The sequence below is a fragment of the Heterodontus francisci genome, chromosome 36 (assembly GCF_036365525.1).
Source record: "Heterodontus francisci isolate sHetFra1 chromosome 36, sHetFra1.hap1, whole genome shotgun sequence".
NCBI classification, from domain to species: Eukaryota; Metazoa; Chordata; class Chondrichthyes; order Heterodontiformes; family Heterodontidae; genus Heterodontus; species Heterodontus francisci.
Window position 1 is genome coordinate 1,176,762 of NC_090406.1, and position 16,975 is coordinate 1,193,736.

The 16,975-nt window shown below is 53.5% G+C and overlaps 1 protein-coding gene across 2 annotated transcripts in view; it reads left to right on the top strand.

Moving 5' to 3' along the window:
• il12rb1 (interleukin 12 receptor subunit beta 1) overlaps positions 1–16,669 on the top strand; it is a 145,508-nt gene extending 128,839 nt beyond the window's left edge. For both annotated transcript variants that reach the window (XM_068015946.1, XM_068015947.1), the window contains exon 16: positions 10,254–16,669. In XM_068015946.1, coding sequence (XP_067872047.1) covers positions 10,254–10,679 — 426 coding nt within the window. In that variant the 3' untranslated portion in view covers positions 10,680–16,669. The remainder of the gene's footprint in view (positions 1–10,253) is intronic.
• Positions 16,670–16,975: the final 306 nt, after the last annotated feature.

The following is a 16,975-nucleotide window of genomic DNA, read 5'->3' on the forward strand; positions in this document are numbered from 1 at the left end:
AGTTAAGAGAGCTGATCAGTCCCCTCAACTTCTCCACCGACGCTTGGCCGCGCTGGGGACCGGAGCGATCCCCCACCTCGAGGGTGCAGTTAAAATCCCCCCCGAGGATGATGCACTCGCCGCTATCGATGGAGCTCAAGAGAGCGGACACTTCTTCAAAGAAGCGCGCTTGCAAAGCGCCGGGCCTGGGCGCGTACACGTTCACAAAGTGGAGCGGCACGCTACCCAGGCGAACGGCGAGGTGGAGCAAGCGGCCCGGCACTAGCTCCTTGACCCCCAAGATCTCTGGCTGAAAAGTCGGGGCCAACAAGATAGCCACCCCACTGGAAATAGGGGTGAGGTGACTCATGTAGACCCCACCCTGCCACTCCAGGAGCCAGGTGGCTTCGTCTCCCGGAACGGTGTGGGTTTCCTGCAGAAAGCTCACCGCGTATCTCCCTTCCCTAAGGACTGAGAGATTGTGAAATCTGCGGTGAGCCCCTCTGCTGCCGTTGATGTTGAGGCTGGCTATGGTTATCTTCATGTCAAAGGTACTTAAAACCCGTCATCAACAGCTCACTGTGAGGAGGGAGTGGAAGTGCACCTGGCCCTCCACTCCCCCAGCAACCCATTGAGGAACACATTAAAACGGCGCCTCTCAACCAGTTTCACGTCCGCGCGCTTGCCCGCTATCTTAAGGGCGGCACGGACGGACTGGATGATCAGCGCCAGATTCGACCAACGGTCGAGGGCCAGCTGAACTTTATTGCGGCAACCCCTGCAAGCCGCGAGGAAATTCCGGAGTTCCGCCGTGGGGATGAGAGGAGATTCGGTGGGAGGCACGAGGGACTCCACCACCTCACTGGCGATGGAATCAAGATCATCCTCCTTGCCCCGCACCGAATCCCCATCCTCCTCCGGGTCGTCACCGCCAGCGGCCAACACATCCACCACACACTGTGGGGCGGACGTCCCGGCCGCGCCAGCTGGTCCCGCCTCCGTCACGATCCCACCCCCAGGATCGATGGCGGAGGAGTCCCCTCTGGGTTCTATTGTGAAACTGGAGCCTGCAGGCACCAGCGGCTCAGGACCCCCCTCCACCTCCGTCCCCAGGGCAATGAGTGGTCCAGGGGAGACAGAAGTTCCCGACTCCGGGAAACCAACCGGAGCCGAGATTGGAGGCGGAGGGAGGAGGCTATCTCCCGCTCCGCCAGCACCCACAGGCCCAGCAGGTGGGGCAGCATCCTCAGTTATAACTGGGTCGGGTGTCTCCTGGTTGGTGGTGGACTCCGGCTGGGAGGCCCGACCCTCTGGGGCCTCGCCCTCCCCTTCATTCAGGACACCCGACCCAGTAGCAGTGGCAGAATGGGCGGCTTCCCCAGGCTCCCCCACCACAAGCAGGGCCCCACTTACTCCTTCAGGAGGGGCCTCATGTACCGGGGCCATCCCCTCCCCTCCATCCTGAGGAATAGGGAGCACCTGCCCGGACTTTGCAGCCTTGGTGGTGGCGGTAGGGGGCACCTGAGGACCAGAAACAGGAGGCAGCTCCCCTCCAACAGATGGGCCCTGCACCTCAGGGCCCTGTGTTATTTCTGTGGAGGGGTGCCTTCTCCTCTTTTTCGCACTTGGGCGCGGAGACTCAGAGACCTCCATGTCATCAGAGGCCTCCGCCTCCGCACCCTTTTTTCCTTTTTTAGTCACCCTGGGCCTGAGCCCAGCCCTGGGACAGGTGGATTCCATGGGAATGGGCTTTGGGCTGAGCTCAGGCTCGGGTTGAGTCAAAGTGTCCAGGGGACGCGCCTCACGATGTTTCTTTTTTCCCCGCGTCTTCCTTCCGCTCGGACGGACGCTCCCCTCCCCGCCAGAGGCTGTGAAAACCACAGCCTCCGGAACCGACTGAGCGGTGTCTGTTGGATGTGCGGGGGGAGTGGGAGGAGGTGCTGCGGAACCACTCTGGGCCGCCGAGGTGGAGCAGACGTGGCACCGCGCCCCGTCCGAGGTCCAAAAGACGCGGTAGGCCGTCCCCTGGAACTCCACATTAAATTGACCCTCCGTGTCCTCCTCCCGCGCCAGCTGCATAAATAACTGGCGGCGGAAGGAGTAGACATGTTGGAGGCTGTGCTCCCGAAGACAAAGCCGGACTGGGGTGATCCCCGACCTCACCTCCCCCAGATGGTGCAGGTGGGGGAGGAGGAGCTCACTGGGAATGAAGGGTGGGACGTTGGACAACATTATCCGATGCGCAGTGGCCCCCAGAGGGTCCACTGGCAGGAAGGTCCCCCCCACAGTGAGCCCTTTACTCAGGGCCAGGGACACCGCCCGCTCGGTCTTCAAAAAGAACACAGCCTTCCCATACATCTTTGAGGCCGCAACAATGGCCGAGGGGCCGACAACCACGGCCATTGCCTTAACGCAGGCCTCAATAGACATGTTGGGGTGGGGATAGCTCTTCACCCCATGGCTGCATGTCAATAATTTAAAGGGTGACGGGGCCACGTGGGCAGCCACAGAAGCTGCAGCTGCGTAGGTAGTAGAGGGCCCCGCCACCGGTGATGAAGGGCTTGCCATGGGTCTAAGAGCTAAACCCACCCCAAATTGTGGGCTTGCACACTAAATAACAGCGACTCACAGAAAAATTTGAAAAGACAAACAAACAAACAACAGGTTAGTGGAGAGGCTGAGGTAAGAGAGGAGAGGCAAAGGCAGGCTGGAAGGGATGACTTGCTTTCTGGAGGTGGTGCTCACAGTATACTTAAAACAAACAGTCTTTGAAGTTGGTCTTCCGGTCTTCTGGTTGGGGGAGTCGTCTTCACCTGGGTCAGCTGAAGCTGCCCAGGCACTATCTATCCCCTTCCGTCTGTTTAGCTGGGCAGCTTCAGCTGACCCAGGCTTGGCAATTGGGGTGGGGAGGGAGTTTCCCTGTGTGCTTGTGCAGCAGCACAGATTCCTGTTGAATTGGCAGCCCCACCCCTTGTTGTTCCAGCCACTTGTTCCTCCCCCAACAGTCCAAAGTAAATTACTGGTGTTCAGCACCCACCTCCAGACAAAGCCTTGTTTCCAAAAAAAAAATGTCCCTTTCTTCTCTTTAATGGAGACTGTTGTTGGAGTTTTCCTCTGCTTGTTGGTAGCTGCTCAGTGCAGCTCCTCTCTCCAGCTCTGCAACCTCCAACTGCCACCAGCACTCTCAGCTGCACCTCGTTGAGGCTCTCAACACTCAGGCTCCCAAATCAGAGAGCAGCCAATCCCAGTTTTTTTTTTAGAGGGAGCTTTACTCTGTATCTAACCCCCGTTTTTTTTTTCACAAGGTGACCTTTATACCCCAGGGCCCTTTTATATTTTTCACATCGAGGGGGCCTTTATCCCTCAGGCCCCCTTTATGTACATATTTACAGTTTTAAAATAACTTTATTAAAACAGATAAATAAACAAAAAACTCAAATTAAAATGCCATTCTCGGCGTCGACGATGCACTCCAGTCCCTGCGGTGCCCACCGGTCGCGCAAGGCCTCAAGCGTACCGGCGGACACCGCATGCTCCTTTTCCAGGGACACCCGGGCGCGAACGTAACCGCGGAAGAGGGGCAGGCAATCGGGGAGGACGGAACCCCCGACGGCCTGCAACCTGGACCTGTGAATTGCCACCTTGGCCCGGCCCAGGAGCAGACCGACGAGGAGATCCTCCTCCCGGCCCAAGCCCCTCCGCACTGGGTGCCCAAAGATCAGGAGCGTGGGACTGAAGTGCAGCCAGAATTTGAGGAGCAGCCCCTTCAGATACTCAAATAGGGGCTGCAACCTCGCACACTCCATATAAATGTGGAACACGGACTCGTCCAGGCCGCAGAAAGTACAGGTGGCCTGGGAGTCCGTGAACCTACTTAAAAGCCTATTGCACGGGACTGCTCTGTGCAGCACCCTCCACCCCAGGTCCCCGATGTAAAGGGGGAAGACTCCCGCGTAGAGAGACCTCCATCGGGGTTTCCCCTCGCCGCCAGATGGCAACACGGACCGCCAGGGCGTGTCCGGCCGGCTGACGAGGGCGAGGAAGTGGAGAGTGTGCAGGAGCAGCCCGTACAGGAAACCCCTCCGCGCCGATTGGAATGGCACGGAGGGCATTTCCGAGAGGCGGCTCGGGTTGTGCGGGACCGGCTCCCGAGGAGGGTTTCGGGGCCTGGGTCCGATGAGCAGTTCCGGCCGAGCGGGGGTCGGCTCGGCCGGGAGCGCTCCGCACTCCCGAGCCCCCTCGCCACCCGCAGTGAGGGGCGTCCCGGGGGTTTCGGCTACTCCTCCGCCCGCCGGACCGTCCCCGGAGTCGGCCGCCCGGACAGCCGAGGCGCTCTCCTCCGCCGGCGGGGGAGCGCCCTGACTGGAGGCGACCATGTTCCAGACTCGGAAAAGATCCCGGTAAAAGACAGGCAACTCCCTCAGAGAGGCGCGGCTAACGGACTCCACCGGGAGCTGCGTGTCGTCTTGAAGGCAGTGACACTGGCGGAAAAAATACGTCACCAGCGCACACCATCTGGGAGGACGCTCGACGTACAGGTATCTCTGCAGGGTCCGAAGGCGGAGAGTCGCAGCCTGGGTGTGGCCGCCCTCCTCGATCGGGAGACTCATGATCGCATCAGAGACCCAGTATTTCCTCTTGCCCCAGAAGAAATCGACGAGTTTCTTCTGGATCTTGGTGGCAAATACAGGGGGCGGGGCCAAAGTGACCAACCGGTACCACAGCATGGAGGCCACCAGTTGGTTTATGACCAACGCTCGGCCCCTGTAGGAAAGCACTCGGAGCAGTCCTGTCCAGCGCCCCAGCCGAGCGGTGACTTTCGCCTCCAACTCCTGCCAGTTTGCCGGCCAGGCTTCCTCAGCGGGGCTAAGGTGGACTCCCAGATAGAGGAGGTGCGTGGTGCTCCACGCAAAAGGTGTCATCTCCTCCGGCAGGGAGTCCACCCGCCACTGACCAACCAGGAGTCCGGAACATTTCTCCCAATTGATCCTCGCGGAGGACGCGGCAGAAAAGGTCTGCTGGCAGTCGCGCATCCTCCGCAAGTCAACGGGATCTGTGATTGCGAGGAGCACGTCGTCGGCGTAAGCCGAGAGGACGACCCGCATGGCCGGCTCGCGCAGAGCCAATCCCGTCAACCCCCTGCGAAGCAGGCACAGGAAGGGCTCCACGCAGATGGTATACAATTGGCCGGACATGGGGCACCCCTGACGCACTCCTCTCCCAAATCGAAGGGGCGCCGTCAAGGACCCGTTAACTTTGACTAGACACTCTGCGGCGGCGTATAAAAGTCGGACCCGGGCCACGAAATGCGGCCCGAGTCCGAAAGCGCGCAGAGTCCCGAAAAGGTAATCGTGAATCCACCCTGTCGAACGCCTTCTCCTGATCGAGGGAGAGAAAGGCGACCGACTGACCAGTCCTCTGGGAAAGATGGATCAGGTCCCGGACCAGGTGGATGTTGTCCTGGATGGACCGGCCCGGGACTGTGTAGGACTGGTCGGGGTGGATCATGTGGGCCAGCACGGAGCCCAGGCGGGTAGACATAGCCCGGGCAAAGATCTTATAATCCGTGCTGAGGAGGGAGACCGGACGCCAGTTTTTAAGCAGGCGGAGATCGCCCCTCTTCGGCAGCAGGACGATGACCGCCCTGCGCCACGAGAGGGGCATCTCCCCGGTCGCCAGGCTTTCCCCCAGGACCCGCGCGTAATCGTCCCCCAGGACGTCCCAGAACGCCCTGAGGAACTCCACGGTCAACCCATCCAGCCCTGGGGATTTGCCCCTCGAGAGCTGGTGGAGGGCGCCAGTCAGCTCCGCCAACGTGAGCGGAGCCTCCAATCCTTCGGCGCCCTCCGGGCTGACCTGCGGCAGGTCCTCCCACAAAACTCTGCGCGCATCCTCGCTGGACGGATCCGGAGAGAACAACGCACTGTAATACGTCCGGACCAGGAGGCCCATTCCCTCCGGATCCGTGATGGAGGATCCGTCGTCGGCCAGCAGCTCGACGAGCTGCTTACGGACCCCCCGCCATTTTTCCAGCGAGTAGAAGAAGGGTGAGGCGCGGTCCAAATCTTCCAGGATCTGGATCCGCGACCTCACGTACGCGCCTCGGGACCCTATGAGCTGCAGGTTCCTCAGCGCGCCCTTCTTCTCTTTGTACGCCTGCCACAGGGCCGGGTCCGCGACGGCATGACCGAGGCGGGATTCCAAGTCGAGCACCTCCCTCTCAAGGCGCCCGATCTCGGCTTCCCGCCTCTTGGTCGACCCCTTCGCGTACTCCTGACAGAAGACGCGGATGTGAGTCTTGCCCACATCCCACCATAGCCTCAAGGAGGGGAAGCCCCCCTGCTTCCTTCTCCAGTCGGCCCAGAATCGACAGAACGAGTCCCGAAATCGCACGTCCTCCAGCAGCCGGTTGTTAAAGTGCCAGTACGCGGACCCCGCCCGCGTGCGGAGCGGAGTGAACTCCGCCCACACCAGGCGGTGGTCCGAGCACGGCACCAGCCGCATGGAGGCCGCCGAGACGCGGGAGACGTACGCCTGCGAAATGTAGAGGCGGTCGATTCGCGACCCCCCTCCTCCAGACCTCCACGTGAAGGCGCTGGAGTCGGGATGGAGATTCCGCCAGACGTCCACCAAGTTAAGAGAGCTGATCAGTCCCCTCAACTTCTCCACCGACGCTTGGCCGCGCTGGGGACCGGAGCGATCCCCCACCTCGAGGGTGCAGTTAAAATCCCCCCCGAGGATGATGCACTCGCCGCTATCGATGGAGCTCAAGAGAGCGGACACTTCTTCAAAGAAGCGCGCTTGCAAAGCGCCGGGCCTGGGCGCGTACACGTTCACAAAGTGGAGCGGCACGCTACCCAGGCGAACGGCGAGGTGGAGCAAGCGGCCCGGCACTAGCTCCTTGACCCCCAAGATCTCCGGCTGAAAAGTCGGGGCCAACAAGATAGCCACCCCACTAGAAATAGGGGTGAGGTGACTCATGTAGACCCCACCCTGCCACTCCAGGAGCCAGGTGGCTTCGTCTCCCGGAACGGTGTGGGTTTCCTGCAGAAAGCTCACCGCGTATCTCCCTTCCCTAAGGACTGAGAGATTGTGAAATCTGCGGTGAGCCCCTCTGCTGCCGTTGATGTTGAGGCTGGCTATGGTTATCTTCATGTCAAAGGTACTTAAAACCCGTCATCAACAGCTCACTGTGAGGAGGGAGTGGAAGTGCACCTGGCCCTCCACTCCCCCAGCAACCCATTGAGGAACACATTAAAACGGCGCCTCTCAACCAGTTTCACGTCCGCGCGCTTGCCCGCTATCTTAAGGGCGGCACGGACGGACTGGATGATCAGCGCCAGATTCGACCAACGGTCGAGGGCCAGCTGAACTTTATTGCGGCAACCCCTGCAAGCCGCGAGGAAATTCCGGAGTTCCGCCGTGGGGATGAGAGGAGATTCGGTGGGAGGCACGAGGGACTCCACCACCTCACTGGCGATGGAATCAAGATCATCCTCCTTGCCCCGCACCGAATCCCCATCCTCCTCCGGGTCGTCACCGCCAGCGGCCAACACATCCACCACACACTGTGGGGCGGACGTCCCGGCCGCGCCAGCTGGTCCCGCCTCCGTCACGATCCCACCCCCAGGATCGATGGCGGAGGAGTCCCCTCTGGGTTCTATTGTGAAACTGGAGCCTGCAGGCACCAGCGGCTCAGGACCCCCCTCCACCTCCGTCCCCAGGGCAATGAGTGGTCCAGGGGAGACAGAAGTTCCCGACTCCGGGAAACCAACCGGAGCCGAGATTGGAGGCGGAGGGAGGAGGCTATCTCCCGCTCCGCCAGCACCCACAGGCCCAGCAGGTGGGGCAGCATCCTCAGTTATAACTGGGTCGGGTGTCTCCTGGTTGGTGGTGGACTCCGGCTGGGAGGCCCGACCCTCTGGGGCCTCGCCCTCCCCTTCATTCAGGACACCCGACCCAGTAGCAGTGGCAGAATGGGCGGCTTCCCCAGGCTCCCCCACCACAAGCAGGGCCCCACTTACTCCTTCAGGAGGGGCCTCATGTACCGGGGCCATCCCCTCCCCTCCATCCTGAGGAATAGGGAGCACCTGCCCGGACTTTGCAGCCTTGGTGGTGGCGGTAGGGGGCACCTGAGGACCAGAAACAGGAGGCAGCTCCCCTCCAACAGATGGGCCCTGCACCTCAGGGCCCTGTGTTATTTCTGTGGAGGGGTGCCTTCTCCTCTTTTTCGCACTTGGGCGCGGAGACTCAGAGACCTCCATGTCATCAGAGGCCTCCGCCTCCGCACCCTTTTTTCCTTTTTTAGTCACCCTGGGCCTGAGCCCAGCCCTGGGACAGGTGGATTCCATGGGAATGGGCTTTGGGCTGAGCTCAGGCTCGGGTTGAGTCAAAGTGTCCAGGGGACGCGCCTCACGATGTTTCTTTTTTCCCCGCGTCTTCCTTCCGCTCGGACGGACGCTCCCCTCCCCGCCAGAGGCTGTGAAAACCACAGCCTCCGGAACCGACTGAGCGGTGTCTGTTGGATGTGCGGGGGGAGTGGGAGGAGGTGCTGTGGAACCACTCTGGGCCGCCGAGGTGGAGCTGGTGGCCGGGAGGTTGGGGCAGTTCTTCCGAACATGCCCCACCCCCTTGCAGACGTGGCACCGCGCCCCATCCGAGGTCCAGAAGACGCGGTAGGCCGTCCCCTGGAACTCCACATTAAATTGGCCCTCCGTGTCCTCCTCCCGCGCCAGCTGCATAAATAACTGGCGGCGGAAGGAGTAGACATGTTGGAGGCTGTGCTCCCGAAGACCAAGCCGGACTGGGGTGATCCCCGACCTCACCTCCCCCAGATGGTGCAGGTGGGGGAGGAGGAGCTCACTGGGAATGAAGGGTGGGACGTTGGACAACATTATCCGATGCGCAGTGGCCCCCAGAGGGTCCACTGGCAGGAAGGTCCCCCCCACAGTGAGCCCTTTACTCAGGGCCAGGGACACCGCCCGCTCGGTCTTCAAAAAGAACACAGCCTTCCCATACATCTTTGAGGCCGCAACAATGGCCGAGGGGCCGACAACCACGGCCATTGCCTTAACGCAGGCCTCAATAGACATGTTGGGGTGGGGATAGCTCTTCACCCCATGGCTGCATGTCAATAATTTAAAGGGTGACGGGGCCACGTGGGCAGCCACAGAAGCTGCAGCTGCGTAGGTAGTAGAGGGCCCCGCCACCGGTGATGAAGGGCTTGCCATGGGTCCAAGAGCTAAACCCACCCCAAATTGTGGACTTGCACACCAAATATCAGCGATTTAACTGAAAATATGGAATGTGTAGTAAAGACAAACAAACAAACAACAGATTAGTGGAGAGGCTGAGGTAATAGATGAGAGGCAAAGGCAGGCTGGAAGGGATGACTTGCTTTCTGGAGGTGGTGCTCACAGTACACTTAAAACAGTCTTTGAAGTTGGTCTTCCGGTCTTCTGGTTGGGGGAGTCGTCTTCACCTGGGTCAGCTGAAGCTGCCCAGGCACTATCTATCCCCTTCCGTCTGTTTAGCTGGGCAGCTTCAGCTGACCCAGGCTTGGCAATTGGGGTGGGGAGGGAGCTTTCCTGTGTGCTTTTGCAGCAGCACAGATTCCTGTTGAATTGGCAGCCCCACCCCTTGTTGTTCCAGCCACTTGTTCCTCCCCCAACAGTCCAAAGTAAATTACTGGTGTTCAGCACCCACCTCCAGACAAAGCCTTGTTTCCAACAAAAAAAGAATGTCACTTTCTTCTCTTTTAAAGGTGATTGTTGTTGGAGTTTTCCTCTGCTTGTTTGTAGAAGCTCTCCCTTGCTCAGTGTAGCTCCTCTCTCCACCTCTGCAACCTCCAACTGCCACCGGCACTGTCAGCTGCACCTCGTTGATGCACTCAGGCTCCCAAATCAGTGGGCAGCCAATCCCCGTGCTGTACCTGTCCTGGGAGTGTTTGATGAGGACAGTGTAGAGGGAGCTTTACTCTGTATCTAACCCCGTGCTGTACCTGTCCTGGGAGTGTTTGATGGGGACAGTGTAGAGGGAGCTTTACTCTGTATCTAACCCCGTACTGTACCTGTCCTGGGGGTGTTTGATGGGGGACAGTGTAGAGGGAGCTTTACTCTGTATCTAACCCCGTTCTGTACCTGTCCTGGGAGTGTTTGATGTGGACAGTGTAGAGGGAGCTTTACTCTGTATCTAACCCCGTGCTGTATCTGTCCTGGGAGTGTTTGATGGGGACAGTGTGGTTGTTGTAATCTGGCTGTGTTTGATTCCAGCAGCATTGGACCGCCTATTCTGACGATCAAGATGTTACAGATGTCCTTGTTGTCATGGTTAATGTGCAGAGTGATACCAGCACACCTTCAGCCAATGAGAATGTTGAGGATGAAATGATGTCCATGATGGAGGGAGGGGATTTTTGTCACGATAACAATTCCTTCAGCTCTGACAGCAATGCTGCTTTTGAGTACAGACGGCAGATGGGGGGCCCCCTGGCAATGGAGGAGGACCAGAGCGCTGAGGGAGAATTAAAGCAGAGTTTTCAGACAGAAGGCACGCAGCTGGTAAACAATGACATTTCACCTCTGTGCCTTCAGTCTTGCTCGGGATCTATTCTGAACCTTTGTGGGAATGTGATTTCACTGCTGGCCGTGTATGATGAGAATCTCACCGAACAGGATACAGGGAGGTATCAGGCTGAATGACGCAGCTGTTCCTGTCTTTGTTGAGATGACCACAGGTAAAAGGCAGAGTCGGGAATAGGGTGCTTACTCTTGTACCGGTATTCTAGCTGGACTTTATTGATCTGGGACAGTGTGTGTAAGTGAGGCCGTGATGTGTTCCTGTGGTCAGTTATCGAGTTGACTCCGCATTAGTTGGAGACGTGTTACTATTCCAGTTATTTTTATTTAATTGATGTATTTACATAGCATTACACAGAATCTCCAGCACAGAAACAGGCCATTCAGCCCAACTGGTCCATGCTAGTGTTTATACTCCACACGAGCCTCCTCCCACCCTCTTCCTCTTACCCAATCAGCATCTCCTTCTATTCCTTTCTCCCGCACATGTTTATCCAGCTTCCCCTTAAATGTATCTTTACTATTCACCTCAGACCAGGACCCCCCCATTTTGTTTTTTTTTAATCATATGGCAGTCTTAAACTTTGTGTTTTTTCTTTCGGACAGAGCTGTTATTCTGCCATTAACTCTGGGCGGCACAGTGGCGCAGTGGTTAGCACCGCAGCCTCACAGCTCCAGGGACCCGGGTTTAATTCCGGGTACTGCCTATGTGGAGTTTGCAAGTTCTCCCTGTGTCTGCGTGGGTTTCCTCCGGGTGCTCCGGTTTCCTCCCACATGCCAAAGACTTGCAGGTTGGTAGGTAAATTGGCCATTATAAATTGCCCCTAGTATAGGTAGGTGGTAGGGACATGTGGAGATGTGGTAGGAATATGGAATTAGTGTAGGATTAGTATAAATGGGTGGTTAATGGTCGGCACAGACTTGGTGGGCCGAAGGGCCTGTTTCAGTGCTGTATCTCTAAAAAAAAAAGAAATGCTTTGTCTTTTACTACAGCTATTACCACTCCCTTTGCCTTTTCTTCCATGACATCTTTGTCATTTCATCTCTCCTGCCCTCCGCCCTATCACAGACCTTCCCTTTATTCCTCACCCACCCCCCCCCCCCCCCCCCCACATCATGTTTCTACCTTCCTTTGGTTCTGAAGAAGTCATATCCAACTGGAAACGTTAACTCTGTTTCTCTCACCACAGATGCTGCCAGACATGCTGAGTATTTCCAGCACTTTCTGTTTTTATTTTTATTAAACACAATTCGCCCTTAACAAATCCTTGCTGGTTTTCCTTAATTAATCCACATTTGTCCAAGTGACTGTTAATTTTGTCCCGGATTGTCGTTCCATAAAGCTTTCCCACTGCCAAGGTTAAACTGACTGGCCTGTAGTTGCTGGGCTTATCTTTACACCCTTTTTTGAACAAGGGTGTAACATTTGCAATTCTCCAGGCCTCTGGCACCATCCCATATCTAAGGAGGATTGGAAGATTATGGCCAGTGCCTCCACAATTTCCACCCTTACTTTCCTCAGTATCCTCAGATGCATCTGATCCAGTCCTGGTGACTTATCAACATTAAATACAGCCAGCCTAATACCACCTCCTTATCAATTTTTAGCCCATCCAGTATCTGCCTCCATGTGTAAATCCACTTTTTGATCCCTAATTGTCCCCACTCCTCCTTTTACCACCCTTTTATGTTTATATGTCTATAGAAGACTTTTGGTTTCCCTTTTATGTTAGTTGCCAGTCTCCTCTCATACTCTCTCTTTGCTTCTCTTATTTGTTTTTCCATTTCCCCTCCAAATCTTCTATATTCAGACTGGTTCTCAATTGTATTCTCAACCTGACATCGGTCATATATGCACCCTTTTTCTTTATCTTCCTCTCTATCTCTTTTGTCATCCAGGGAGCTCTGGATTTTTTGCCCTACCTTTCTTCCTCATGGGAATGTGCCCCAACACTATCCAAACTATCTCCTCTTTAAAGGCAGCCCATTGTTCAATTACAGTTTTGCCTGCCAATCATTGATTCCAATTTACCCGAGTCAGGTCTGTTCTCATCCCATTGAAGCTGGCCCTCCCCCAATTAATTATTTTTATTCTGGATTTCTCCTTGCCTTCTCCATAACTAACCTAAACCTTATGATCCCATGATCACTGTCCCCTATGTGTTCCCCTACTCACATATGATCCACTTGACCCACCTCATTCCCCAGAACCAGATCCAGCAATGCCTCCTTCCTCATTGGCCCACAAACACACTGAAGTAGAAAATTCTCTTGTACACACTTCATAACCTCTTCCCCCTCTCTGCCCTTTACATTATTACTATCCCAGTCTATATTAGGATAATTAAAGTCTCCCATTATAACTACTCTATAATTCTTGCACCTCTCTTTAATTTCCTTGCAAATGTGTTCCTCTATATCTTTCCCATTACTTGGTGGTGTATTGAACATACCCAGTAATGTAATGGTACCTCCACTGTTTCTTAGCTGTAACCAAATAGATTCTGTCTTTGACCTATCTAGGAGATCCTCTCTCTCTCCAGCTCTGTAACATTCCCCTTAATCAATACTGCTACCCCTCCTCCTTACCTTCCTTCCCTATCTTTCTTGAACATCTTGTATCCAGGAATACTTAGTACTCAGTCCTGCCCTTTGTTGAGCCAGGTCTCTGTTATCGCCGTGTCATATTCTCACATGGCTATCTGCACCTGCAGCTCATCAATCTTATTTACCACACTCTGTGCATTCACATACAAGCACAGTAAAATTCATTTAGACCATGTTGCATTCCCTCTTACTGGAAAAACAGGAGTCAATGGGAATTGGGAAAAATTTCCACTGGTTGGAGTTGTGGACATCACTGCAGGAGTTTCTCAAGGTAGTGTCCTAGGCCCAACCATCTTCAGCTGCTTCATCAATGACCTTCCCTTATTGGTCCTATTGAATCCCCCCCGCTATCAACATCCTGGGGGTTACCATTTACCAGAAACTGAACTGGACCAGCCACATAAATACCGTGGCTACAAGAGCAGGTCAGAGGCTGAGAATCCTGTGGTGAGTAACTCACCTCCTGACTCCCCAAAGCCTGTCCACCATCTACAAGGCACAAGTCAGGAGTGTGATGGAATACTCTCCACTTGCCTGGATGGGTGCAGCTCCAACAACACTCAAGAAGCTCGAAACCATCCAGGACAAAGCAGCCCGCTTGATTGGCACCCCATCTACAAACATTCACTCCCTCCACCACCGACACACAGTGGCAGCAGTGTGTACCATCTACAAGACGCACTGCAGCAGCGCACCAAGGCTCCTTCGACAGCACCTTCCAAACCCGCGACCTCTACCAACTAGAAGGACAAGGGCAGCAGATGCATGAGAACACCACCCTCTTTGATTTGCAAGAAATGTTACAGTTCTCGGAAAGTGTGAATCATTTCAGTAGCTCAAAGTTGAGACGCAACTGAAAGTTAAAATAAAAAAGAAAACTATCTTTATTTCTGAATGTGGAAACAGCAGGTGTGACTGAGGTTTGTGGTTTGACCTAGTTAATGATTAGAGCTGATCAGCATCTCTCTGTCCAAGTATCTTCTCTTTCTGTCTAAATCTGTTCCTCTCTCTTGTCCATCTCTCCCTGTATCTCTCCTTTAGAATAGTGTGAGGGAGAAACCAGACCTTATAGGCTAACAACTGTTGTGGGTAAGTTATTCGAATCTATAATTAAGGCCAGAGTGACTGAGCAGTTAGAAATTTGAGTGGATTAGAGAGAGCCAATGTGGAATTGTAAAGGGTAGGTCACACCTGATGCACTTAATGGAATTTTTGAGGAAGTAACTAAAGTAGACAGGGGAATATCTGTAGATGCAGTTTATATGGACTTCCAGAAGGCACTGAATAAGGTTCCACATAAGAGACCATGAGCTCAAATTAAAACTCACGGAATTGAAGGCAAGTTATTCACCTGGTCAGGAGTTTGGTTCAGTGCTGAAAGACAAAGTACAGAAAGTACTCAATTTGGATGGAAGTGACGAGCAGTGTCTGACAAGGATTGGTGCTAATGCCATATTGATTCACTCTATTTATTAATGACTTAGCACAATAGAGAGCCAGTTATCCAGGTTAAATAACGATAAAGAATGATGAGATAGTAAGTATTGTAGATGGAAGCAAAAAATTACAAAAACACATTGATAGATTAAGTGAATGGGTAAAACTACTGCTGGTGGATTTCAACACAGGAAAGTGTAAGGTCATCAATTTTGGACCAAAAAAGGAAAAGGTCCCAGTATTGAAATGATGTAAAGCTAGGAACAGTGAGCTCCTCGGAGACTTTGAGATCCATGTACACACATCACTAAAATGAAATGGTCAGGTACAAAAAATAATCACCAAGGCCAGTGGAATGTCAGCCTTTCTAACTAGAGGGAGAGAATATAATGGGGAGGAAGTTTTGCTTCAGTTATACACAGCCTTGGATAGACCATATCTGGAGTAACTGTACAGTCCTGGGCAGTGTACCTTAGGATATATTGGCTTTGAAAGGAGTGCAGCATGGATTCACCGGAATTATCCAGGACTCCAGGAGTTTGATTCCGAAGAGCGATTAATGAAACTAAGCTTGTATTCCAATTGGAATATAGAAGGTTCAGAGTGCTTTGATTGAGGGATTTTGGAATTTTAAAAGAAAATAATAGAGTAGATCTAGAGAAACATACACCCTGCCCCGCCCCCTACACCCTGCCCCCCCCAAACAACCCCCTCACCCGCAACACCCCAACTCCACCCCCCCCCCCCCCCCCCCCAATCGCCTGGCCACACACATGGGGACTTTAAAATCAATTAATTAATAGATCTGGAATTAAAAGCTAATTTAATGATCGCCATGAAACCATTGTCGATTGTTGTAAAAACCCATCTGGTTCACTAATACCCTTTAGGGAAGGAAATCTGCTGTCCTTACCTGGTCTGGCCTACATGTGACTCCAGACCCACAGTAATGCACTGACTCTTAAATGCCTTCTAAAATAGCCCAACAAGCCACTCAGTTGTCAAGGAGATGGCTCACCATCACCTTGTCAAGGGCAATTAGCGATGGGCAATAAATGCCTCGTCAGTGAAGCCTAAATCCTGTGAACATTGTTACAAGTGTTTTGTTTTTTAAAAGAAAACTTAGAATTCTGTGTGTTTAAAAAAAAAATGAGAAAAGGAATTTTTTGCTCCGTGGACACTGACCTACAAATAGTTGGAATTCCTACAATGTTTTGAAAGGAGGTTGAACTTGTACAAGGACAGGAAAGCGAGAAATTTCAAGGAAACCACAGGGGTTTGACCTTTCTTCAGAGCAGCTTTTGAGTGACAGGGGGAGGCACTGTGTCTGGACATGTGACCATGTTCAGGAAGGTTCTTTTTCACCTTGGACCCTTTAAAAAGCCTGTGAAATGGACGAAGGGCAGGCATTTGAAATCTTTGCTTTGACCTGCCTGGAGCAAGACAGAAAGACCCAGAAAAGTGTTACCTCTCTCTGTAAAGGAGACTTGCATCTCTTGAAGAGGAATCCTGCATTTGAAAGGTGGCAGATTCCTACTGCCTCCAGTCTCTTAAGAATTCCTGCACCCAGAGTGGTTCCTGTTGCCTCCTGTGTTTTGGGAGATCGTGAAATCTCAAGAAAGCTTCTACGGCTAGACTGCTGCTTCAAACACCAAGCAGACCTGTTGCTACACCTTTGCTGAAAGACCTGTGTGACACCTGCTGCAGACAAATTGCCTTGAAAGCCTACCCATCACAGACTGTGCAACAACCTCACCTGGGGAGAGTTCGAGTGGTATCTGACTATTCGACTCTGGGACAACTCACCGTACCGAAAACATCCTACCAGAACATGATGAACTCTATTATTATTATTCCTTCTATTCCTAAGAAACAGCTGTAAACCAAAAATCCTTTTTCCCCGGTTAACCATTTTAAAAAATGTATCTGCGTGTGCATGAGGATTAAGAAATTAAGGAGTTTTTCATGCATATAGATTTATCTCATTAGTAGTTAAGACTTATTATTTATTTTCTAATAAATAGTTAATGTTGTTGTTGTTTAAAGAAACCTGGTTTTGCGTGCTGTATTCTGGGGGACAAATAAAGTGTTTAATTTGGTTATTCTTCGGAGGTGGGAAACTTTATTCGATATGCTGTGGCCTGTGGAGTAGTGGGACTGAATTAACAGTGCATTTCTCACGCTTTGGTCATAACAACATACAAAAAAAAACATGAGTTCCTCCAAAACTCTGCTGCCCGTAATCGAACTCACACCAAGTCCCGTTTACCCATCACCTCTGTGCACACTAACTGACATTGGCTCCTGTTTAAGCAGTGTTGCAAATTGAAAATCCTATTCTGGTTTTCAATCTCTCCATGGCCTCGCCACTCCCT